The sequence below is a fragment of the Astatotilapia calliptera genome, chromosome 13 (assembly GCF_964374335.1).
Source record: "Astatotilapia calliptera chromosome 13, fAstCal68.1, whole genome shotgun sequence".
Classification (NCBI taxonomy): domain Eukaryota; kingdom Metazoa; phylum Chordata; class Actinopteri; order Cichliformes; family Cichlidae; genus Astatotilapia; species Astatotilapia calliptera.
Window position 1 is genome coordinate 32486543 of NC_137434.1, and position 27069 is coordinate 32513611.

Genomic DNA, 27069 nt, shown 5'->3' on the forward strand with positions numbered 1-27069 from the left:
AGGGAGGATGAGTGTGTGCATATCAGTGTGTGTGTGTGTGTGTGTCCAGAGTTCAGCTGAGACAGTGTCCTCCCTGCCAGGCTAAGTAAACAGTCTTCCAGCCAACCCAGGTGGCCTTGCATGGAATGGGAAGGAACAGACTAAACACAGTTGTTATCAGGGTGTTGTTGTTCAGCTCCAGCCTTGAGACCGCAGCTGGCGCTGAGAGGGTCTCTGCATGAAGTGATGGTGCTTTTTACTTTAGTGCGAACAACTCATATGAATTTCAAAGCAGTTCTACAGTCCGACACTGGTCTCTCTATCTCCCGTTGGAGCGCCGCGAGCTTCGCCATACTTGCGTTCTGTGATGTTGTCATTTCTTGTGCTCAAGGAGCCGATTCTGAGAACTCACGGCAGTGAGCCTCCCCGAGATGTCATCCAGTCTGCGCTCAGAGATCTTATTCTGAGTGTTCACGGCAGCCGTAAGCTCCAAGATCTTCTCCGTGCTGCACTCAATGAGCCCATTTTGAGAAACTCACGCCTCTCCCATCATTTCAATCCCAGCGGGCAGCCTTGTGGGGGTTTGAACAGCCAGTTCCGCTTCCTTAATTCTCCGATAAGTCAGGGCCAAGCCAGCTCCGATCAGCCAGAACCCTGTTACCATGGTTCCGAATAGTTAGATATCTTCAGCAGTCAGGCTCACCCGAGCCCAAACTTCATGTTGAGAAGGGGTGTCGATTGCATTCAGAGACCAGTTGATCCAACCCATAATTCTTCTTTTAGGTTTTAGAGAACAGACTGTGAGAGTGTTCCAGGGAAAAGTAATACAAAAAACACGAGACTAGACAAGGACACAAGAGGCTAAGCAGGGAAGCTAAGGGAGAGGAGGAGGAGAAAAGTGCGACCGCCTTCGTCAAGAGCAAGAGCAGAAGATATGATACAAACCACTGCAGAAGAAGCCAAACCTGGACCTGGCACTTCACACAAATTATACACCTATTTCAAAACCTTTGATGGCTAAAATATAAGAAAAGCTTGTTGAGACACAATTTAGGAAAGTTGGAGAAGCACAACATTCTTGATAACTCTCAATCTGCCTTTACAAAGTTGCATTAAACTGAAGAGCTCTAGTTAAAGTCACAAACAACCTTTTGCAGGGTGTCTCCTCAGTCCTTCTTTTGCTGGACCTTAGCTCAGCCTTCAATAACTTTAATCATCAAATGTTAATCCACAAATGAAACCACATGATCAGGATGTCTGGATTTCCAGATTTTTGAAGCTTAACGCAGAAAACACAGTCTGTAATTATTGTCCAGAATATCTGAGGTCTTTTCTCGTCCACTGTAAAGGCTAATGCTCTGAATATTGGCTTCACTCTTTGAAATATCTGACCCAGTCTCCATCCATTCTCTTCTGCTTATCCTTGTCACAGTTTGGAGGGGGGGAACTGGAACCTATCCCAGCGACCATAGGACGAGAAGCAGGGTACACCTTTGACAGGTCATAGGTGACCTCATGTCATACTGTGTATGGTTGTGTGTGTGACAAATAAAATTTGAATTTGAATAAGGTTTCTGAGTTCATGTTTGTTGTTTTACTTGATTGTGGTCATATGACTGTGTTTTATTAATGCCTTTAAAAGACACTTTAAATATACATTACTTATTTAATCACTCTTGCAAAAATGTTTCAGATTTAATTTACTAACATAATTTCTTAATATTCTGTATCTGTTAAATTGAGAGCGTGTCCAAGGAGCCGCAGGCCTCAGTTTGTCTGTGATTGGCCAATCAAACTATTGTACATCTCTAAGACTTTCTCTGGTCCTTAAATAACATTCTCGGCCAGTCAACATCTTTAACAACATTGAAAGTGTTTAAAAATCCTTCTACAGTCATTTTCTGTCCCAGTTTAATGACTTTTCATGCTTATTGAAAGTTGAGATGACTGAAAGCTGCAGGGACTGAGCCTGCTTTTCAAAATAGATCTGCTGCATCAGTGAAAATTAAACCAGTGCATGTAGCCACCTTAGTACCATTAGATTTACAAGAAACTCTTCATTTGTTTTTAAATTCAGTCTGAATTTTCTGATTTATTCAAAAATGTTTCAGATAAAAGGAAGTTGGATATTGGTTTGATTTGTTTATTTTATGAGGCCATGACTGAAACCTCGCAGGGTAAAACAGCTTGGAGCACAAAGTCTGCATGAAGAAATCATCGCAGAAGGTGCTCTGGGATCTGATAAATAAGAATACTTTGGAGGGGATCTTATTCTAATCAATTATAAATTGATACATACATGAAGGACAAACGGGGATTTTTCCGACAGCAGCAGAAGCAGTAGTTGAAGTTTCGTCCTCCTGGCAGTAGGGGGCGGTAAAATGTCCCGCGGTCAGTTGGAGCGCAGAGCAGCGGAGGAAGCCTGAAGTTCGGCTGTGATTGTTTCACTTTCCGCTGAAAATATCAGAAGAAAGTTCTCCGCACGGCCGCGTCAGATGATCGGCTTTTACCCTGAAAAGGAGCGCTAACAGCGGGACCCTCCGGTGAGCTTGGCGGTGTTGGTTGATTAGCCGGCTAACCCCGCTACTAACTTAGCTTAGCTTAGCCTAGCCTCCTCGCCGTCTCGGGGCTCCGGCGCTGCCGCAGACCCTTGCCCACCTCCCGCTACACCCTTCAGTGAACACGGACATCCGCCTGACATGGGTCCCCCTGGCTGGGGACCTCCACCTCCTGGGGGCTGGGGCCCTCCACCGCCTGGTGGATGGCCTCCGCCGCCCGATGACTGGGACCTGATAGGCCCTCCGCCGCCCGGAGGATGGGGTCCGAGAGGGCCGCCTCCTCATGGTGCATGGGGCCCCAGAGGACCGCCGCCCCCGGACTGGGATCCAAGGGGACCGCTGCCTCCGGACTGGGGTCCAAGAGGACCGCCACTCCCAGACTGGCACGGCCGAGGACCCCCACCCCCTGACTGGGATCCACGGGGACCTCCTCCCCCTGGCTGGGGACCGGAGGACTGGGACTGGGACCGTCGTGCTGATTACTGGAGACCCCTACACCCAGAGGCTGACTGGAGGGGACCCGACCGGCCTCTCCCTCCGCCAGGATGGGGTCATCCTGGCTGGGATCCGGAGGGTCCCCCTGAACCATGGGGCCCCGAGCCCATCCCTCCTGCACCCATACCCCCTGTCGCCCCCCCTGTGGTTCCCCCTGTGCCCCCCCCTGTGGTCCCAGCTGGGATTCCCCCTGTGCCTACGGTTGGGATGCCTCCCCCGGACCCCGCAGCCTTTGTACCCCCAAGCTGCATACCTCCCTTTGGATACCCACCAGCCTACCCTCCGCCCGGCTGGACAGGAGAGGTGAGAGCTCAGCAGAGTCCACACAAACACTGCCTCAGTCACAGATATCGATCACCGATTATTGATTATTGTGTGTTAGCTGTGATAAAAGCGCAGTTTATGTCAGAATAAGTGAATGTTTGTCTGGTTTCAGCCTGTGGTGGAAGAGCCCATGCCCAACCCTCCACCTGACCAGCCCGAGTGGGTGAGTCCTGATCCCCGAGGACAGAGCCGTGCTCTAACCTGCAGCTGTGTGACAGATGTTGGTGATACAGTGATGGCTGTTGAACCTTCGCCAGGTGTTCCTGGCTCGTTGTCTCGGAGCATGTCACAAACTGCAGAACACTTTGAAAATGTTCAGATGTCACTAAAATGTAAAAGTGTGCAGGATGTGTCTGAGGCTGTTACTGAACGCGCTCAGTAAAGACTCCTGCTGGTTTCTTTTTTTTCTTTGTTAGATCAAAGCTCTGATTTCAGCTCCGGCTACGGAGTCAACATCATCTGAGGCTAAAAAGCCCGCTGAGGACCCGGCTGTGGCCAAAAAAATGCCTGCTGCTGAGCCCGCCCCCACCGCCGCTGCTGCTCCCACCGCCCCCACCACTCCTGCCCCGACACCTAAACCTGAGGTCAGCACAATCAGTAAAGCTCTGGGGCTGCTGGGAAAACGCACATTTGAAAAGTAAGTACAGTTGGCAAAAATCACTCCCACCAGACTGCATTCACATAAACTCTAATTTTACCTTAGAGCATTGGAGCTGCTGCTGAACAGCTGCCTCCGCCTGTGAGCTGGCGGCTGTGTTTGTGTGACTCACACAGGTACTGCACTCCTCTTTAAAGGGACAGTTCACCTAAAATCAAAAGCAGACTGCGACCAGCTCGGTGGTGGAGACGTCCGTCTTCTCTCAGTATAGCGGAACTAACCCTGCTCACATGGTGGTGCTCAGACTACCCACAAATACATCAAATGTATTCTCTTTGTTTATTTAATAAATGATTTATTTATGCTGACACCTGTGGGGCATCTGTAGAACCAGCAGGCAGCACAGTTATGTGTGAGACGCATCAGCTGAGTTGAAGCTTTCATTTCAGTTTAGAAATGAAAGTTCCCACGTGGAACGCCGGCTCGTGGGAGCAGTGAGCGGTGTGTTTGTGGAATTCACAGATTCAGTCACGTCAGTGTGGAGGTCTGCTCGTTTCAGCAGCTTTGATCTCTGTACCGACACGGGCACCGTGCCCCCCCCTCCCTTTAACACCTGTGCTGTAAATGTGACATCACTTCCTGTAGCTGCTGTTTAAACTGCTCTCTGTCTGCAGGCCTCCTCCAGGCAGGTCCACAGGGATCATCTCCTTCATCGGGGTGAGAATTCCGTCTGACCCTCACCTGTTTACCCGCTCACCTGTTTACCCGCTCACCTGTTTACCCGCTCACCTGTTTACCCGCTCACCTGTTTACCCGCTCACCTGTATGAATCTTCGTCTTTTTCTGTGTTTGACCTGCAGCCAACGTTCGGTTACATCATGCGTGAAGACCTGGAGAAGTTCAACTTCAGCTTCGACGCCTTCTTTGGAAATCCTAAAGCCATGACGGCCGGGGTCAGAGTTCACTTCACTGCCTGCAAGGAGAAGGTGAGGCGCCGGCTCGCCGCCTGTTAGTCGTGCGGCGTGGATGAGTTCTCTCTGTAAACCTGGTCTTGTGTCACGTCCTGTTTCTGAGCAGAACAGCTCGATAGCGACCGACGTGAAGGTGGCGCCGGGCGGGACCGAGAACCTGGACCCTGAGATCTACGAGGCCGTTGTCTGTCAGCCAATCATGGAGCCTCAGGTGAGTTCGAGAAACCGCGCTGCTTTGTTTTATACATTTAGTTATTGCATTATTGAAAGCTTTTTCCTCACCTCTGGGCTGGACGCATTGTTTCTGACGGAGACCTGGATTCGTCCTGGGGAGTCGCTCTCCTTCGCTGAGCTACGCCCTCCTGACTGTCTTTTTTAGTTCACCCAGACCCACTGGTAAAGGCGGAGGTCTAGCCTCAGTTATTAAACATATAGTGCGGCACCTGCCCTCCCCTACCTACCCCAGTTTTGAAGTTCAACTTTTGGAGCTGGCTGCCCCCCCGACAATATGTTTGGTCTACCGACCACCGAAATACAATAAGACTTTTATTGCTGACTTTGCTGATCTTTTAGGATCTCTCCTCTTAAGCTATGACTGTGCTCTTATTATTGGTGATTTTAATACTCATATCTGCTGCAAGGGTGATCCGCTAGCCAAGGATTTTCTCGCTCTTATTGACACTTTTAGCCTGTTTCAGTGGGTAAATGAACCTACCCCTTCTTTCGTGTGGCCTGGATGTTTGTATTAAGAACATTGACATACTGGGATTTCGGACCATTTCCCAGTTATGTTTGAAGTTGACCTATGCAAATCAAAGCTACACTATGACGGCCCCGACGCCTGGTGCATATAATCAACCCCGATACCGTGGCTAACTTCTCTGCGGCCTTTGACTCTGCAGCATCTGTAATTGTTCTGTATCTCTTACGACTGTGATTATGCTAATTCTCTGATATCTACATGCTCTCATATCCTTGAGGCCGTTGCCCCTGTTAAGGTGAAACGTCCCAGAACTCACTCTCAAATTTGGCTAAATGACCCTACACGTGCCTTATGTCGTGCTTTCCACCAAGCCGAGAGGGGATGGAAGAAAGACAGGCTCCAAGTTTCCTTTGACATACTACATATGAGCCGCTCAGAATTTCAAAATGGCACTAAAATGGCTAAAGCAGCTTTTCTATCAGACATTATTGCTACCAGTACTCACAACCCCCGAATGTTATTTAAAATCTTTAATTCAGTGGTAAATCCTTGTCCCAAAGTGCCGTGGGCGCTCCCCCAACTCTCTGTGAACAATTTTTCAATTACTTCACAGATAAAATTAGATCTTTAAAAGCCTTACACCTCATAGTGGGGAGCCCCGCCCCTACCTCAGGATGCCCATCGACTTTTCATCAGTTTGAGCTGGTGTCACATCCCACTCTTAAGCGTATAAGCGATCAACTGAGAAATACTGACTCTGTTCGTGATATCCTCCCATCTCGCTTTGTCAAGGATGGTTTTGATGTAATTGGGCCCAGTGTCCTATCCTTAATGATTTCATCACTGTCCTCCGGCTGCATCCCGACAGTCTTTAAACATGCGGTAGTACAGCCTGTTCTAAAAAAAGTAATCTTGATCATAACGACCTTGCAAATTACAGACCTCCGATTCCATCTATTCATTTAAATCTCAGTTAAAAACGTACCTGTTTGACCGAGTGTTTTCAGTTAGTGCACATCAACCTTATGTTATTTATCTTCTACTAATGTTCCGCTGTATAAATACCCCCACCTTATATTTATGAATACCCAGTAATTTTATCTTCTAAACTGTGCTCTAATGTTTTATTTCTTATTTACTTGTTTACTTTACTTTTGGGGGGGGGTTGTACTCTGTTATAGCCTTTTATCTTATATCTTATGTTTTAACCTTGTTGTGAAGCACTTTGGTGTAGCTTCGGTTTTAAATGTGCCATATAAATAAAGTTGTATCGACCCAAACTGCCAAATTCAGCATTAAATACATTTTGATACATACATGAAATTAACAGTCAGTTAAATGTTTTTGATATATATACAAGGTTTGTACACACCTCTTCATTGAATAGTTTCTCTTTATTTTTACAACTTTCTACTTTGTAGATTCTCACTGAAGCGTCAGATGTATGAAGCAGGTTATTTGGACTCATGTAGCAAAGAAGAAACTGATAAATCTGTTTTGTTTTAGATTCCTCAAAGTTAGCTGCCCTTTGCTTTGCTGCAAACCCTCGGCCTTCTCTCAGTGAGCTTCATTATGTGTTTATTAAGATCCCTGTTAGCTTCTTCAATAGCAGAGGTTCGTAGCGCAGAGGTGGAGCTGTCCAAAGCAAAACGCAAATCGTTTGTAAAGACAGAAAATAAAAGTGGCCCCAGGCTACGGCCCTGAGGAACACCACAAGTGTCAGAGTTACTCGCATTAAACGATGCAGTAAACAACTCTTAACTCATTCAACAGCAGACTTTTCAAAACCATAACAATTTAATGTATCCAATAAGATTTCATGATCGAGTTGAATCAAACGCTCAGCTCTAACGACTATCTGGGACGATCGTGGCTCAAGAGTTGGGAGTTCGTCTTGTAATCGGAAGGTTCGAGTCCCGGCTCGGACAGTCTCGGTCGTTGTGTCCTTGGGCAAGACACTTCACCCGTTGCCTACTGGTGGTGGTCAGAGGGCCCGGTGGCGCCAGTGTCCGGCAGCCTTGCCTCTGTCAGTGCGCCCCAGGGTGGCTGTGGCTACAATGTAGCTGCCATCACCTGTGTGTGAATGTGTGTGTGTGGATGGGTGGATGACTGGTTGTAGTGCAAAGTGCTTTGGGGTCCTTAGGGACTAAGTAAAGCGCTATACAAATACAGACCATTTACCATCTCTGATCATCTGTTCTCTGTGAGGCCGCAGTCCTACAGTGTTCACTGATGTGTTCATCGACTGTTCTTCTATCATCTACTCAGAGCGAGTGAAACTCTTTTGGCTCCTCTGTAAGAAGTTATTCCACCCAGAGGACAGACTGACGTTATCACATCAGCTGCTGTTTGTAATGACCTCAGGTTATCAGCACCTGATGGGTTCTATCTCATTAATTTTAAGACGTTCAGTTATATTCATACCAGCTCTGTCTGCATGATTTATTTCTGTGGATCCATCCCTTTTCTTAGAGTACAAACTTAAAATAAACACACAGATATCAGCGGGTGTAGTCAGGAAGGATGTGTCTACGTATACAGTGATGCACTGATTTAGCTCTCCTGCCCAAACCTCAGTTAGGATCTTTTTAATCTTTTTTTGTAATAACATCTTTTGTTGGATTTATTTAATTTACTAACATAATTTCTTAATATTCTGTATCTGTTAAATTGAGAGCGTGTCCAAGGAAGCCGCAGGCCTCAGTTTGTCTGTGATTGGCCAATCAAACTGTTGAACATCTCTAAGACTTTCTCTGGTCCTTAAATAACATCCTCGGCCAGTCAACATCTTTAACAACATTGAAAGTGTTTAAAAATCCTTCTACAGTCATTTTCTGTCCCAGTTTAATGACTTTTCATGCTTATTGAAAGTTGAGATGACTGAAAGCTGCAGGGACTGAGCCTGCTTTTCAAAATAGATCTGCTGCATCAGTGAAAATTAAACCAGTGCATGTAGCCACCTTAGTACCATTAGATTTACAAGAAACTCTTCATTTGTTTTTAAATTCAGTCTGAATTTTCTGATTTATTCATCTGTCAAAATTAAAAAGCTAAAGGAGAAAAGAAGCGTCGTAATAAGTTGTGTGGTTAATTTTGTCAGTTTGTGTTTGGTGTGTTTGTCTTCATGTTCTCATTTCTCACATTTCTGTTGTGTTTTTTGTTTATTCGGTTCAGCTGCGTTTAGTTTATTCAGGTTTTATTCAGTAAGACCAGAAAACTGTAACAAAGAGATTAAATGTTTTAGCTCCTTTTTAAAGCTTTTTCATGTCTCTGTTTCTACTTCCTCTCCTCCACGTTTCCACGTGCTGTTGCCGTGCAGCCCGGCGAGCGTCAGTACCCAGGTCAGGTGTACGTGACCATCGGGCCCGTGAGGAGGAACCTGCCTTTCGACAGGAAGGATAGCACGGTGACGCTGCTGAAGAACGACCAGGTGCTCATCAACCTGCTGACTGACATCATCACAGAGAAGACCAGAGCCACCAACATCAAGCCCAAAATCCCGGCGACCTTCAGCCACACCAAGGAGATCAGAGAGAAGGTCAGGCCAATCCTCGCCTGCCGGCGGTGCTCGTGCGGTGAAACCTCTCCGCTGTCTATCCTCAAACGAGAAATATCTGATTGCTCACGTTCTCAAATCGGCTTCTCTGTCTGATGGTTTTACTTTTTCCGCTCATCTGCGGGCGACAGGGCGTCATCGTCAGCCTGAAGGAGACAGAAGGCGTCATCAAGAGGCAGGACGACACGGAGCTCGCCTTTGAAACCAAAGAGAACTTCAGCGACGTCGAGTTCACGCAGGAGGACATCAACGAGGAGGTGGAGTTTACCATCATCCAGGTGAGGCCGTTAGCTGAGAGTGGCCGTCGGCGCCATTGACCGGACTGTTTCAAACATTTCTCTGCTCTTACCGTCAGCTGAGAGCGGGAAAACGAGCCGTCAGGATCCAGCGGGTGAAGGAGCCCCTCCTCCTGGCCCTTTGCACCGCCACTGCTACCGCCGGCGGCGACGAGGAGGATAAGACAGAAAACGACACCAGCAAAGACTGCTTCACCAAGCCAATCAGAACCAGGACCAAGCAGGAGATCGGACCCAACATGGTGCTGGACACGGAGCTGTACGAGGGCATCGTCAGCCAGACTATCATCGAACCCAAGGTGACCCTGAACTCAAACTTTAACAGTTTTAAAATGAGATGAGACAAACGGGAAACCGAGACGGTAACTAATGTTTTATTATTATTGACCAGCAGATGTCACTAATTGACTTCAAACAGTGTTAAATGAAAATTATTAACATCTTCAAATCGGCACTCGGCAACATCCAATCACAGTCCCAGAATCTCACTGTGGAGCCAAACTCTTGCTCCGCCCCCTCAGACAGTCTTTTAGTACAGTGACCTCATTAAAACGGCTCCAACAGCACAAACACGCCCCACATGTCCAGTTCAGGTGAAGGATCCACCTGTCAGTCAAACAGGCCACGCCCCTAATCATGCAAAACTGTAAGACTTAATCCAATTTAAACAGGTGAGCTAGAGAAACGGTTGTTACACAGGAGAAGTAAGCAGACTTTAAGCCAGGCCGTTAACATGTTTATTTAATAAGCTCCTCTCCCATGCCTCCAGTCCGGCATGCCTGGTTACCCGGGCCAGGTCCACGCCAACATCGGCACCGTCAGGACCAACGTGACCTTCGACGATCGAGACTGCGGCGTCACGCTTCTGAAGAACGACCACGTGCTGATCAACCTGCTGATCGACACAGTGACGAGGAAGAGGAGAGCGGCCAACATCAAACCCAAAGTCCCGTTCACCTTCAAATACACCAAAGAGGAGCGAGAGCTGGTAACGCAGCACGCACACTGATGACCCGCCTCCTCCGTTTTGCTTCTGGTCTCTCAAGAGCCGCTGTCTTTCAGGGCATCATCACCTCGCTGGGGCCAGAGGTCGGCATCCTAAAGTCGGAGAAGCACGGCGAGCTTCCCTTTGACGTTTGCGAGAACTTCAGCGATACAGAGTTCAACGGTGACGACGTCCAGAAAGAGGTGGAGTTCACGACCATCCAGGTGAGTGCGCAAACCAAACGGGAGCGAGCTGCAGAGAGGGGGCGGGTTTTATCCATCGTTTTGTCTCCACAGGTGAAATCGAACACAAGGGCCATCAGGCTGAGGAGGACGAAGAAGATCGAGGACCCGATCTTATACGAGCAGAAGAAACGGGATGAAGAGGAGAGGAAGAAAGAGGAGGAAGAAAGGAAGAAGAGGAAGGAGGAAAAGAGCAAGAAGAGAGAGGAGGAGGAGGAGTGTGAGAGGGAGCTGGAGCGGAAGAAGAAGGAGGAGGTGGCTGCAGCACTGGCAGCTGCCAAAGACAAGGTGAGGAAAGAGTTGCTCGGGTTGTTAGAGGCGCTGAGTTCAGGCTGCGACGCCACATTTTGCAGCTCTTTTATAGCAAAGAAACCCACAACAGCCAACAGAGGGCGCCCCACGCCAACAGCTCAATAATAATATCATTAGCGTTGCAAAGTAGGCGGGTCCTGAGCGTTCAAGCCACTAATGGTTATTGAATGAAATCAGGGAGTCATGACTCGCCAATCAGAGCTTCTTATTGTCATTTTATTTTTTCATAAAAGTGCATTAAACTGTTTTTTTTTTTTTTTTTTTTTTTGACTGTGTCCGTTTATCTTCACAAAAATATCACGAGCCACAAATATAAAACTCTGAACTGTTTCTGAACGCTCGCTGTCCTGACATTCTGCAGTGGACGCCGCTCGGCTTCACAATGAGAGACCCCGACACGCTGGACGACATCAGCAAGGAGCGATTTGAAGGCACCATCCTCAAATCAATTCCCAGACACCCTCCCAAGACAATAAAGAAGGAGCTCGAGGAGAAAGAGGAGGCGACTGAGGAGGAGCAAGGAGCTGCCGATGCTGGACAGGTACAACTTCAAAAGCTCTGTGGAAACGGCAATTTCCCTGAAAAACGAAAAGAAAACACTCAGTTTGTTGTTTTCTTTCAGGTGCAAATAAAAGTGGAGAAAATGGAGGAGGGAGAGAAGGGAGAGGTGCAGGGAGGACAGGAGGTAACACTGGAGCTGAAGAAGGAGAAGACATATGAGGAGGTAACGAAGGAAAAGCCTCCTGTTGCTGAAGTCAAAACCAAATCGGACGTAGAGGTGGGCCGGCTGGTGATGACCATCGACGGCCAACAGAAACAGCTGACCTTTGGCCCCAAAGACCTCCTGACCACTGCCACCATGCTCGATGGTGACAAGGTGAGGACGCTGGACTTTCTTCTTCTATGTTTCAGACCAGCCGCGTTTATTTGCAAAATAAACGCAAATAAGGTCTCAGAGTTCAGCATCTACAGAACGTTTGCTTCTTTTGAACCTGATCCTGAACTGTGTCTCGCCTGCACAGGTGCGCTTTAACATCGCAACCCATCGGGAGACCAAAGAGGAGCGGGCGACTTGCGTGGAAATTCTCCACGACTCCTTTGAAGAATCTACTGAACAGCGTCAGCACGTAAGACTTGACGTCCGGTTACTCCCAGCCTCAGAGTCAAAAACAGAACAAGGCCTCAGTTTGGTTCTTAGGGTCTGAGTCCAGGTCTCTGTTGCTTTTCCAACCAGGGCATCGTGATCGAGTTCTTGGAGGACTCCGGGCTCATCAAGTGCACTCAGAACCCCCAGCTCTTCTTCCACATGTCTGAGGTGATCGAGAAGAAGAAGCTGGAGTTGAACGAGAAGGTTGAGTTTAGCATCGTCCCGGTGAGTCCCCTTGCTGGGTTCTCGGGGTGGAGGGAAAGGTTACCGGATGTCAGGTAAACTCCAGAGGAGGGTCCAAACATTTCTAAATGGAACTACCACAAGGTGATCTGTGGAGGTCACACAAGCACACAAACTGCTCTTACTGAAAAATAGTTGGCTGCCTTTCCGGTGAATCCCTCATCTCACGGACAGACTCCGCCTCCAGCTGGTCCAGGCTCTTCCTGGAAAGCCTCCGTGGTGTGCCGAGTAGAACGAGGACTACTAGCTGCAGAGGAGGTGGAGTTTATCCAACCAGTGGATCAGGGATCCACTTGAGAGGCAGCTAAATGATATTCCGGAACAACTCGTCAAACTGCTGGCAGAGAAACAAGACAGGAAGTGCTGAGGCTTTCTGGTTGGTAGCAACCGAACTTTTAAAATGAAATGAGGGGAACGTCTTCAAGAACATCTTGTTTTCATCTGTTTAGTCCAGTCTCGGAGTTTTCCTCTGCAGACCTCTCTGTTTTTTCTCTTGATGTTGGTGTTAGATTTAACGCTTCAAGCTCAAACGTGAGGAAATCACGCGTTTGGACGCGCCTGGTGACATTTCCGATTAAAATGATGTTTGTCATTTCTTTCAAGCATGAAACAGCAGACGGGGGAGTCCAGGCCATTAGGATAAAACGTTACACAGAGAGCGTTTTCCTCCCAGTGAGGAAACTTGGTGGTGTCGGTGCAAACAAAGGAAAGGTGAGGATGACCTGATTTATGTTTACATTAGTCCAGTGTGGAGGTGCATGGTGGGCAAACTCTCATTAGTTCTGTTGGTAATTTATGCCATCATTTTTATGGAGTCTTCCAAACTTTCCTTCAAACTGTAAGAAATCTTTTGCGAAGAATGCAAAATCGTCATCATTCTAATGAATTTGTCATAACTCTTTTTTGGCAGATGACCATCAAGCTGACAAAAGCTACCGAAGAGTAAGTTATACATTCAAAATGTTACCACTCTTCGTGTAAATACGTTTGGCTCTGAATAAATGCCATATTTCTTTTTGTATCTCGGAAAAGTTGTAAAACTTATTAAGAACAACCTCCCTGTAACTTCCTCAGGAAGGAAAAACCAGAGGCAGAGAAGCTGAAGGCAGTGGTGAAAAATCTCAGAGCACAGGACAGTAAGACTAACAAGAAGGATTACAGCGCCACAAGGCGTAGATACAGCAGGAGTCAGAGCAGGAGTCGGAGCAGAAGTCCCTCCAGAGACCAGTTTGGACGTATCAAAAAGAGATGCAGCTCCAGCGTCGAACGTGAACACCGGAGCAGCAGGCAGAGGCGAAGCCGAGAGAGATTACACAAGCGCACCCGAAGCCGCTCCAAGAGCAGGAGCAGGAGTCGCAGCCGGAGCAAGAGCTCCAGCAGGAGCCGAAGCAGGAGCAGGGAGAGGAGCAAAGACCGGGCCAGCAAGAGAAGGAGTAAAACAAACAGAGACCATGAAGAAAATCACAAGAGGAGGAGGGAACTGAGCCCTCCTCCTAGGCGAGGTGGAATTGTGGATGACGAGCTGGCGAGGAAGAAGCGGGAACTGGAGGAGCTGAATGAAATGATCGCCTACAAAAAGTCGCTGGTGGACCCAAGAGGACTGGAACCTGGACAGAGGACCTGCATTGACTACGACCACGGTAGGATCGCCGTTCCCCTCGCCGAGTACAAACCGGTCCGTTCCATCTTAAAGAAACGACCAGATGGACCAGAATATCTCCACCGTCCTCCTTACGACGATGTTTATTATGACCGCCCATATAGTGCTTACCAAGACAGGTCCTACAGTGACCCGTATGCCACTCGGCCATACGCAGATCAGTATGGTGACCGTCCATACAGTGACCGCTCTTATGAAAGTCACCTCTATAGTGAATCTCCCTATGGTGGCCCGCCATCTACCAGCCGCCGCTACACTGATCGATACGATGTTTATGATGAACCCTACGATGATCGCTACTATGACCCGGCGTATGTGGACCGACCTTACGATCCATATCCCCCAGCCAAACGAAGCCACTCTCCAGAACCTCGTGGCCTCTCGCCCCCTTCTCACGCTGGCAAAGCTCACACAGCTTCGACTCACCCGCCTTTGTCCCATAGTGCTGCCACATCCTCATGCCAGACCTCATTCAGACCCCCTTCGCCCATAGACTCACCTCCTAGAAGCCCTTCTCCCAAACTAAAGGAGAAGAAGTCACGCTTGTCTCCTCCAACTGAGAAACCACCCCTGGACCGTTTCCTTGATATGCTTAACCGAAAGGTGGATGCTGAAAAGAATTTGGGACCAGTTCATGTTAATGATGACCTTCTGCCTCATGAGCGGGCTCTTCAGGATGGTAAGGGTTTCTCTCGAATTGTGGGGCTGGCTCAAGAGCCACCAAGCATTAGTCTAGCCCAAGAAGGGCAAAAGAGACCACCGAGCCCTAAACGTTCCTCTGTTGAGAAAACAAATGAGGATCCAAAGACAGAACCCTATGACAAGATCCAGAGTCTACTTCGTACTATTGGCTTGAAGCTGAGCACAGGAGAGGTCTCTAAACTAGCCAGCCAAGCCCAGGAGAAAGTCTTTAGCCCGAGATCTTCCACGGAGAGAGACACTTCATCGGCTCCACGGGAAGAACTGCGGACAACCAGAACCGGTTCCCTGGAATCGGATCGCATCCATTCCCACTCGCCTGTCAGATCCTCCAGTTTGGAGCCGCTCAGCAGACAGAAAACTAACGTGTCTGAATATGAAGATTTCCTGGACCAGCAAGAGTTAGAAGCATTTAAGAAGGCACAACAGCTACAGAGTCTTACCAAAACGATGGGGAGCACAGCCACCACCACTCCTTCTCCAAAACCCCCTTCTGGGCCTCCACCTGCTCACTACCGACATCCAACACCACCATTCAACTGGCCACTTGGCGTCACCGCTGAGATTTTGCCAACGCAGACGTCCACATCCAGCATGGTCACTCAAACTCCTCCTGCAGCTGGTACACAATTCCAAACACTGGGACAACCTCCTGGACCTCCACCTGGACCCCCTCCACGGCGGCCAGGACAGCCTCCTCCGGGACCGCCTCCTGGACCTCCACCACGACGTCATCCTGGACAGCCTCCTTTCTCTCCACCCTCCAATCAATCAGTCTTGCCTTTTATTGAAGTGCCAGACAAAGCACCTCCCCTTGGGACCACCAGTCCTACACAACCTTTAATCACTACTGTGGTACTACCACCATCACCAACACTGACATCTTCAAGTCCTGTAAGCACTGACCACTCTGCTATCTCTACAACAGTGGCGAGATGCCTGAAGGTCATTGAGACCGTGAAATCTCTAGCTGTTCAGTCACCAGCCAAACCAGTCAAATCTGTCCAGTTCAGTTTACCCACAGAGCCCCCATTAGTAGAGACAGAAGATGACATAAAGCTCAAGCAGAAGGAGAAGGTAGGGTTCGGCACTACTAGACTATCAGATATTTTACTGCACGAGAGATAAAATAAATGTACTGCAGAACGTCTGTTTTTTGGATTGGTTCTTTCCTTAGATCGTATGTTTCCAGATAACTTGTGCACTTGAGAGTTAGAAACCCAGGAAATGTTAAAAGAACGATAAGATCAACTGCATCATGGTGGAAGTCTTGACAGAAGGTATTTATATTTATGTTGCAGCTGGATTTGTACAACCAGAGACTTTTGGAAAAGAGAGAACAGGAGTTCAAGGAGATGCTAGCCCGTAAGAAGCAAGGGGAGACCAGTAAGGATGGCTTGCTGATCTCGTCAGGTATCAGAACCTCTGTTTTTAAAATAAGATATTTCATCCTAACTAGAAACCTTTCACTTGCAGGTATTTGAATGACAAATATATTTTCCACTGAATACAATGTATATTATTTTCATGGTTTCTTTTTATTTCACTTGACAGGTACTTTGAGTATTCAAAAAACAAAAAAACAAAAGCAGGTTTTAGTGAGAAGCCCAGCCACGTGGTAAAACATTCAGAAGATAACATCAAGGAAGTATTGCTTCACTTTCTCTGAAATTGAAAACATGTAACTACCCAAGCCTTGCTAGCCAGGTACGCCCTATTGGAGAGAGACCTATCTATTGCTAAGATACAGTCACGTCTCTTCACCTAGGTGGCCCTGCCATCTTATAGATTCCTACACAGTAGAGTCAGATATATGTGTATGTATATATGTATGTGTGTGTGTGTATATATATATATATATATATATATATATATATATATATATATATATATATATATATATATACACACACACACACACGCTCCCGTTTACTGAGTCTGGTGGTTCATCCAATGATCGAGAGAAGCCACCAGCTGCCATCTGAATTCCGCAAAATAATGCGTTTGGTCTCTTCCATTGGAATATAGACTTTGTTTTGAGTGTAATTACACTGTATGACCAAACATTCAGTACCAGTCCAGAACCTGACAGTTTTTAGCATCAACCCACATTGATAACTAGACAGGTAGGCAGAGTGATCATGTTTTGGAAAGCTAGCACCATATTCAGCTTAGATTTACTTGCACTCAGTGGTCATTCATACCTACCGTATTTTCACGACCATAAGACGCACTGTACTAAAAGGCGCAGTCTCAGTTATGTGTGCCATTACTGTATTTAACACACACATAAGGCGCACTGGATCATAGGGCGCATACAAGTACCGTATGCGTATTTAAAAATAAAGCGGGAGCAAACCTGAGTTCGGTACCTTACTCACATTTTTATTACCAGTAATCGTCATCATCAACAACACACAAGCATACAAGTGTGCATATTTAAAAATAAAGCAGGAGCAAAACAAAGTTTGGTACTCACATTTTTATCATCAATCAAACCCATCGAAGTCCTCATCCTCTGTGTCTGAACAGCTGCGCTAAATCTCCATCAAACATGCCAGGTTCACTTTCTTCACCGTCAGAGTCACTTTCCGTGCCGTGCGGCTCCTCGGAAACGATGCCGGCTTTTGCGAAAGCTCGAACAACAGTGCCAGCAGACATGTTAGCCCAAGCATCTACAATCCATTGGCAAATTGTGGCGTAACTCGCCCGGCGCTGCCTTCCACTCTTGGTGAAACTGTGGTCTCCATCGGTCATCCATCGCTCCCAGGCCGCTCGCAGCCTTACTTTGAACGGGCGGTTCACACCGATGTCCAGCGGTTGGAGCTCCTTTGTCAGGCCTCCCGGAATGACAGCAAGCTCACAGTTCATTTGCTTCACTAGTTTTTTCACATCGTCTGTGAGATGGACACGCATAGAGTCACAGATTAAGAGCGATGGTGATGCGTGGAAAAACCACCTGGTCTCCTTACATACACCTCCCTCAGCCACTCTTTCATCATTTCCTCATCCATCCAGCCCTTTTCATTTGCCTTAATGATGATTTCTGCTGGAAACTTCTCTTTAGGCAAAGTCTTTCGCTTAAAAATCACCATAGGCGGCAGTTTCTGTCCATTAGCATGGCAGTCAAGCACAACAGTAAAAGAAGACTTTTCGTGCCCCGTTGTGCGTATCGCTACCGTGCTGGTCCCCTTCTTCTCTACAGTGTGACTCACCGGGATGTCAAAAGTGAGCGGGACCTCGTCCATGTTTGTGATGTGGCTGGGCTGGATGTTTTTGTCGCCGATGTGTTTGCTGCAGTAGGAGCGGAAGATGGCCAGCTTTTCCTTATAATCCGCTGGAAGTTGCTGCGCTACCGTAGTCCTGGTCCGGATGGAAAAATGGCACCGTTTCATAAAACGAAAGCACCAAGACGGACCTCCTCGGAAATGTTCAATGTTCATCTCTTCAGCTAGTGAAACTGCTTTTAGCCGAATGGTGACCGTCGAAACGCTTCTCCCGCTCGTTCTTTGCTCGAACCATCAATTCGTTAATCTTAAATTCTCTCGCCGTTGCTCGATTTCCATGTTCCTCCGCATAGCTGATGGCCTTCAGTTTAAACTGTGCTTCGTAAGCGTGTCTCTTTGCCATTTTCAGGGTTGTTAAAACAACGATGTTCCACATAATGCACATACCTGTCCTTTTATACAGGTATGTGCGATTGTCCGGTATATACGATCAACGCCCACACTTCACCCTTTAGCGTTCTCATGGTGTTCTCTACTACGTCCTCCTTACAACACACAGGGCGCACTGCGCTATAGGGCGCGCCGTACTTTTTGAAGAAAATCTAAGACTTTTAAGTGCGCCTTATGGTCGTGAAAATACGGTACATGTAATTCAGAAGGTATAAGATAAGATAAGATAACCTTTATTAGTCCCACACGTGGGAAATTTGTTTTGTCACAGCAGGAAGTGGACAGTGCAAAAGTTATGAGGCAAAAATTAGAATACAATAAGAATAAATACAGTACACAACTGTACAGAATAGAATAAAATAAAATAAATATACAATAAGATAAAAATAGAATACAAATACAAATACTATATACAACTGAGTAAAAATACAACGATGACAGAAAGGATTATTGCACTTAGTATTATTGCACATGTGTGGATGTGTGTGTTTGTTCAGTTAAAGTCTTTATTATGGAGTCTGACAGCAGTGGGGAGGAAAGACCTGCGAAATCTCTCCGTCCCACACCGTGGGTGCCGCAGTCTCCCACTGAAGGAGCTGCTCAGTGCTGTCACAGTCTGCTGCATGGGGTGGGAGATGTTGTCCAACAGGGATGACAGCTTAGCCGCCGTTCTCCTGTCACTCACCACCTCCACTGGGTCCAGAGGGCATCCTAGAACAGAGCTGGCCCTTCGGATCACCCTGTTCAGTCTCTTCCTGTCCCCAGCAGAGATGCTGCCGCCCCAGCAGACCACGCCATAAAAGATAGCAGAAGCCACCACAGAGTCATAGAAGGTCTTCAGGAGTGGGCCCTCCACTCCAAACGACCTGAGTCTCCGCAGCAGGTACAGCCTGCTCTGCCCTTTCCTGTAGAGGGCGTCTGAGTTATGAGTCCAGTCCAGTCTATTGTTCAGATGAACACCAAGGTACCTGTAGCTGTCCACAGGTACCTTGTGGACAGTATATTCTTTTGCTAAATGGTATTTGCTGACTGCTTGTATGCTGGTTTTACCTCTGGGTCGTCCTAAAATAAAGGTCTATAATAATTTTGGATGAAGGATCACATCTCCAATCCAAAGAGGGAATTCCAGGAGACAGCGAAGGCAAATCCTGATTTGAGCCCCAAACAGCCAGTAGATCCTGTATCGGGCCTCTCAGCCTCAACACAGTACCAAATACTGAGAGGTGTACTGAAATTGTGACCACTGAGTGTAAACACTGAACAGCTAGTATAATATCCCATTTCTAAGCTTTGAATGGTTTTATGTTTTTCCTGATACCTGCTTTCATTTAATAAACTCAGTATGTTGATTCAGCTCACCAGGAGGAAGACCATGATAAAGACCATCCCAAAATTCATAGATTGACTCATTCCTATCTATATTTGGTTGCTCTGTCTTATCAAAATCTTGGGTAGCTACTATTCTTTTCTTTATTTAGTCTAAAATTCAAGGTTAAGTAGTTGAGGTCTCAGTCTTATCAGAACTGCCTAGATCCAAGATCTAGGGTTGTATCATAATGAGGGAGCGTCAGTACAGGAATAAGTTCGGCGTACATGAATTAGCGTCGAATGAAGTAGTCCAGCCCCGTACTCTGAGCCCCGTCTGCCCAAATGCATGCAATGCTAAGAGGTTGTCTAGAGCTGTCATTTTGTGTGTAGTTAGCCGTTATACAGCTAATGTTAGGTATATATCAGCCATCTATGCATGTTACTGATATATACTGTCCGAGCTTAAGGATGTCAAAACGGACATTTGACTGAAGTGAGAAAATGTTTCCTGCAGATAGTGTTAGAAACTATGTCAGCTGTAGCTCATTAACGATGACAGTACCTTAAATACAGCAGATCTCAGACTGTGTCCATTTTCGCATTGGAAGTATATTGGAAATGCTAAGCTACAGGTTCTTATGAACTCTGCTCTCTTAAGCCAAAATGTCTCGCGGTCACGAATGCTTTGCCATCTTTTAATGAGCGTTTGTTCCATCTTGAAACAGCTTCTTTTCTGATTGTTTTAAGCGGTAATTATAATTTGGTTGATTATTGCTAACAAGTCCACTTTTCTAGGCATTTAGTCTTTAGTTTTTACATAATTGTTTGCACAAGATTTTTTTGTGTTTGATTTGAAGTTCTTGAGTCCAGTCCTAATGAAATACTCAGGGTAAGTCAAGTTTGCTCATTTCCATTTGCATCGAACTGAAAAGTGTGCAGAAGAAGATCCAGGAGACTACTCGTAATCCGGGCACCAACAAGTAAAGCCTTCCTTATTCATTTACAGTAAAAGGAACTCGGGAATAGTTATTTTTATCCAGCCAGGTTTAATACTTAACTGGAAGAGCTCGTGAATCAGGAAAGCTTCCTTGAGAAGGTTGTTTAATTCCACCGCAGGTAAAAATGTTTGGTTATCTAATATTTTAGAACTAATTTGGTACCTAATGAGAGATAAGAGAGGTTACTCATTAAGGATGTGACTTTTGTTCCAGAGTAGACTTGTTTGGACTGCTAACTACATTATTTCACATCTGCTTGATTTCAATCTTAGATACAAGATTTTGTGTTTTATAGGCTTCTTTGAATGTCACAAAAGAGTAGCAAGTATGATGAAGAGCATTGTGTCCAGATAAATTTGTCCTGTTTCATTTGGAAAATTTACTCCAGGTATATAACGTCCATATTAATCTCATTAGATTACCCATCTTGTTACCATAGGCTTCATTACGCAGGTGTCATTAGCTTGAAGTGGACCTATTCTGCTAATTTCCAGCTCTGTATTTGTATCCTGTGACTAAGTCTTTATACTCGCCTGAAGAGCTCTTGCCTCTTGAAGGCCACCTTATATAAAAGCCACTTTCTCCTGATTGGCTGTCTCTTGAAAGAAGACAAAACATAAAGTGATGGTTCAGTCAGAGTTTTTGGATGACTTTTAGTTAGACTTATAACATTATGTGAAAGTTAGTCACATTTAATAAGAACATCAGTTATATATTCCGATATGGAGTAGCAGAATGGGTCCACTGCCCTCAGTACAAATATTGCTTCTGATCATAGAATACTTTTAAAACTTGTTTAAGGCAGCATAGCATTGTGTTTCAATTTAAGAGATCAATTTAAATCATCCTTTATATAAAATGTGCAAAGTTTTTGTTTTGGGTTTTTTTTTTTGGGAGGGGGGTTGTTTAACTTGATTACATGGTTGGGATTGTACCTGTTGGTCTGTGACACTAGTCTCAGCTAGAGATCACCGTTTCTTTGGTAGAGCATCAGTATCATGTAGCACAATCTGATACTCTTATGTTTGAATGTAAAATTAGATTTCAAGAGTTGTAAAACCAATATTTTAAGCCATCCAGCTTTTGTTATATGATAGGGACGTTTTACTTTTCTTGCTTGTCTTACCGGTAATACCAATGTTAGCTCAGAAAGCTAACAGAGAACTCCTTTTGAAGCTGGGACTGACGCACTGCTGATAATCCTGCCTGATGGTCGTATAGATATCTTTATCCGCACCTTTTGGGTTCTGTATTTATTTTCTGTGCCACAAACATGGCCGTGTCACAGGAAGTGGTTGAACTTCAAACCTTTGGACTTCCATCTTCCAAACGGCAGTAGGTCGTCTGTCACAGCTCACACTTTGACGCATTTACATCCAGTGTGACTCCACACACAACAGGTCTCATCTCTGCCTTTAAACATGTGCTCAGGTAACTTCTATTCACGTTGCAGACCTGTGAGGTTTCACAGGTTGGACTTCCAGTTTAGACCAGTTTGGTTTAGATGTCAGTGAAATAATGAGGTCCAATATGGAATTGGGAAATGGAAATGGAGAAAATCTCTCAAATAATCTAACAACAGGGCATAATGTGAACAGAGGGTTATACTAGATAGGCCTACGCCTTGCACTTTCTAAAGATATGACCCACACTTAAATGACTCTTTCTTTGGATCCACCCCCTCACTAACTTCATCTTTGTAGTTTTAAGGTACTCTCAATGACTAAATCCCACACTCTAGTCAAGCTGTTAAATATCCACCAATAGTTTCAGTAGTAATGATCAGATGTAAATGCGTGCCCCGATCATACAAAAAAAATGGACCACTTTAAGGCCATTTTGAAGCCTTGGACACTGCCTGCAGATTCAGCCATTAGTGTTCCATGTGGAGAGAAGAAGAACTTCATACTGGCTGAAATGTGATCTCCAATAGAGATTTCAGCTTTGTTTAAACGTGTCACCATTGGTGGTTGGATTGTAAATGATAAAAAGTTTATGGAAAGAGAATTTTTCTCCCAGATATTGTTTCGGTTACCTGGCTATGACTCGACTGTGCTATAAGCCCTGAAACACTGGCCGTAACCCCCAATGACAGTCAAGCGAGTGTAGTTGGGGTTCCACATTCCCATTTGTCTGCCCTCGTTGGGCTTTTTTGAGCTTAAGCTCCATTTCCTTTCCCCACATGAAATATTGGTCTCTGAAGCAACCTCGGAGTAAAACGGCCTTAGAATGAAGCTGATAGTGTTCTTTGTGCATCAGTATTATCTGTAAAAATGAAATGTTTAAGAAATGAGATGTTATTTGGGACTGAGTTATTAGCTAGGGATATAAAAGCTGCTACAGCAACGGTCGCAAACAGCTTTGCATACATTAGATTTTAAAGAGGTTTAAAATAAAAACACAGCAGATTTATTTAATGTCTTGATGGCGAAGGTAGGTAATCATTTTGGTCTCTTGATTAATCAGGCTGATAGTTTTGATTGCTGTAATATAGTCAAAAGTACATTTTTAAAATATAAACATATCAATAAAGTCATGAGTCTGAAGATGTAGATACTAATTTATCACAAACCTGTAAATGGTAGGTTTTCTTTTGGCTTAACACTTAACTTTCCTGAAATGGTAATTATCACTTCAGTAATTTATATAGTCACTGATGTATTGAGCTAGAAAGCTTCAGCAAATACGACAAAGAAAAGGTTTAATAATGCACCAAGTAAGCACAATGAAGCAAAATGGAACCACATCTACAAATGAAGTTGAGAGGGTGAATATTGCACAGATAATCCTATGTGATGTCACCTGTATTAAGGTTGCTTGTTTCACAAAGGTCGATGGACCTTTAATTCAGCTGTCACCCGTCACAAGTGTCCAAGCACTGCAAATCTCTTCTGGACGTTTTAAAATTATAATTTTGCGCTAATTAAAGTTGACCTGATGCTTTGGTCTAAAAGAACTTTGTGAAACCAGCTTGAAGATGGAGTAGTCTTAGCTTTGGGATTTGATGCTAAATGTGATGTGGGTTCAGCTTGTGAAGATGTTCCATAAGGCTCTGGCACTTACAAGTATATCCTGTTGAAATTTCCAGGTAAACAAGTCAGCAGTGAGCCCAGGAACGTTTGGATCGTCGGTCATTCACTGGTGTATTGGGCCGAGTCACGTGCCAAGTCTCCGGAGGTAGGTATGCAGCTGGGCATGGACCCTGGCAAGGTGACCGTCTGGTGGAAGGGCACCCAGGGCATGACATGGTCTCAGCTGCTGCCGCAGCTCCACCAGCTGAAGGTCACCTGGCCCAACCCAGATGTCCTTATCCTGCACCTGGGGGGGAATGACCTGAGCACCGACAGCCCCACAGACCTGCTAGCCTCCGTCAAGAAGGACTTGACGTCTATGAGGAGCATCTTCCCACAGTGCGTCCTTGTGTGGTCCAATATCCTCCCTCGAAGGGTGTGGCGCCACTCAGTGGACAGCCACGAGGTCGATTTGGTCCGCACTACGGTAAATCGCCGGATCCAAAATATCATCTCAGAGTTGGGTGGCACCTCTCTGACCCACGATAACATCCGCTGTGGCGCAAACACAGGTCTTTACCGGGTCGATGGTGTACACCTTTCCCAAAAGGGCATCGATGTTTTCAATTTGAACCTGCAGGACCTCCTGGAGAAGTGGGAGATGGAGGTGAACGCCGCCTCTGAGAAGAGCTGAGAGGTTTCACATTCATTTCTTTCTTTCTTTTTTTTTTAGGTTTATTTCTGAGGATAGCTAGGCAGTTTTTCACCAACTCTGTATCTGCACAGACCACCTCCTGACTAATGAAACTGTTTTAGCTTACTGTGTAGCATATCTCACATCTTATGGTAATAATAATTCACTGTATTCATGAATGTCAGCTCATTTTCAGCCATTACGACTTAATGTTATGCAGCAGGTATGCAGAGACATTTTTCTCATGCATGGAGCTGTTAAACCTACATTTGATTTAAGCAAAAAGCATGTTCATGATTTAAACTGCTTTGTGTTTGTGTTCTGAAAATGAAATAAACACTGATTCAGTCTGGTCTTTGTGATAAATGTCTCGTCTAAAACAATGATCTGTGAATATGTGGGAGTTGTCAGAAGCTTCGGTGACATCTTCATCCGCAATATTATCAGAGCGGAGGATGGAGAAGAACCATTTTGTTATTAATAATTATGTAGATGAAGGCCGGCATTCACATCTGGTCTTTGATAACTGAGACAGAAATGAAAGGATGCTGATTGTTTCAGTCAGAGAAGCATTAAAGAAACCTGAATCAGAGTATCTGTGTATCTGTCATATAAGTTACTGCTTTGTTCCAAGTGTAAAACAGCTTTTTTTTCACCTGTTTTTGTTTTGTTTTCTCTTCAATGTCTTTGTTTAAAGGTCAAAGCTGCTCTGAATCAGGTGACTGTGGGCGGGACTTCCTGTGTGAACGGTTGTGGTTTCAGACAGTGAATTAAACAGAAATTAGTTGTTTTGTTTTGCTTTTTGAAAAAAGGTCATTTCATCTGGGACGACCTCAGACCTTAAAACAATCAAATCTGTTTAAAAAGGGTTTTTTCATGTCATTGTGAGAATTTCAAGCTCAAAGGTCATAGGTCAGAGCAGTGTGACCCTCTGAAGGTGCTGCTGGGCTCCTGATGCATGTTTATTGATAGGTGACCATAAGTAATGATCATTTATTGGTTAGTGCTGGTGGAGCAAGCTGTGCAACATTTAGGAGCAGGGATCTCCTGTGGGTGTCGAATTCTACATAACACACCTGTGAAAACAGTAAGGTAGGTTAATGTGTGTGTGTTTCCTGTGCAGCCACAGAAGCTCTGAAAAGTGATCGCTTTCATTTAATGAACACACGTCTATCCTTTCATTTCAGCTTCCTGCTCATTCTGATCTATTCATATGTTGAGTTGGAAAGTGAGAGTTTGGTCTTTAAATGTTCCATTTAAGCAGTTTGTAACTGAAGATGGTCTCTTATCACCTGCTCAGGAAAGAGAACAAAGCCAAAAACATATTTATGCACATTGAGAGGTCACTGATACCCAAATAGTCCTTGTTAGAAAAATGAAGCTCAGAATGATTTGATGTTCTTAGGGGTTGTGTGTGTTGTGGGTTTGCAGCTTTCTGATGTCTCTGTGTTTGTAAGTTAATGACTGAGTTAAAAGAATGATACTGTGAGGTCAGGAAACTGGAGAGACGAAGAGCTTCATCCCTGAAACTAGAAAGACTTGACTGAGTGCAGTAGATCCAAACTCTCCTTTTCTTAACATCTGAGACGACAGTCGTTAAACTCGTCCCCGCTGTGCGCAGAGTGAATGTGAAGGGATGGATCGATGACACCGGTCAGAGTTTAGAGCTCTGATGTTTGAGTCGTAACATTTCAGACGTGACAGACATGCAGTTTGTTCTGCACTCAAGCTTTCATCTCGTGTGGTACCTGTCTGAGCTGACCAGGTGAGTTTCTGGTTTCTTTGCAGGTTTCGGCCAATAAAGACACTCTAGGTGAGTCAAGGACTCAGCAGGTGAACCGTTCTGAGCAGAAACTTTGGACGCTTGCGCTCATCCTCTCCTGTTTCTCCTGGTGGGATTCCTGCCTTCACCTGGATAGAAATGGAGAGGAGGGGACACTCAGAATCTCACAGAAATCTTTCTTCCACCTCCTGTAGACGTTCATATATATATATATACATATATATATATACATACATACACACACACACACACACACACGCACACACACACGTGCCACAGGCGCTGGAATATTTCTAACATTTTGAGTTATTTTCCAGTGTTAGAAAATCAGCACTGCTCAGTGTTAGTCTTTGTTAATCTTCAAAACTGACTGGGTTACTTTTAAACATATAACACTGTCAAAAGTGTTAATTTAACACTCAACAGTGTTGTATTTAACACTCAGAGGTGTGGACCCATATAGACACTCTCCAGTGTTAGTTTTTGCTGTGTACCTGTGATGGATCAGGTGAGCGAAAACTACTTGCTGAGTCAGTATGCATCAGAGCATCCAATAGAAACAGCTGATCAGATGAGCCTTCATGAAATTCAACATAAGTTTGAATATTTCATCAAACAGAAGCTGAAGCAGACAGATGTCTGCAGCCTGAGAAGATGAGCTGAAAGTTTGCTGCTTCCATTGTTTCCCCTGAAAACCTTTCAAAATCCCACCACTGCTAATTTTCCAGCTAATTTCCTGCAAATGTGCTTAGTAATTTCCAACAAGTCAGACGTAACTCTCAGGACGTCTCTCGCAGACCTACAGGGGAAAGTGTTGCTGTTATATTTTC

The 27069-nt window shown here is 45.4% G+C and overlaps 1 protein-coding gene across 1 annotated transcript; it reads left to right on the forward strand.

Moving 5' to 3' along the window:
• Positions 1–2383: 2383 nt before the first annotated feature.
• LOC113035533 (uncharacterized) lies at positions 2384–24808 on the forward strand. The gene is made up of 21 exons (XM_026191164.2): positions 2384–3335; positions 3469–3519; positions 3773–3993; positions 4629–4671; positions 4815–4940; positions 5032–5136; positions 8948–9166; positions 9316–9462; positions 9540–9779; positions 10250–10468; positions 10543–10689; positions 10762–10995; positions 11381–11560; positions 11642–11896; positions 12042–12146; positions 12254–12391; positions 13013–13120; positions 13320–13351; positions 13484–15845; positions 16070–16181; positions 23840–24808. The coding sequence occupies exons 1-21, from the start codon at positions 2679–2681 to the stop codon at positions 24454–24456; spliced, it is 6318 nt and encodes a 2105-aa protein (XP_026046949.2). The 5' UTR covers positions 2384–2678; the 3' UTR covers positions 24457–24808.
• Positions 24809–27069: the final 2261 nt, after the last annotated feature.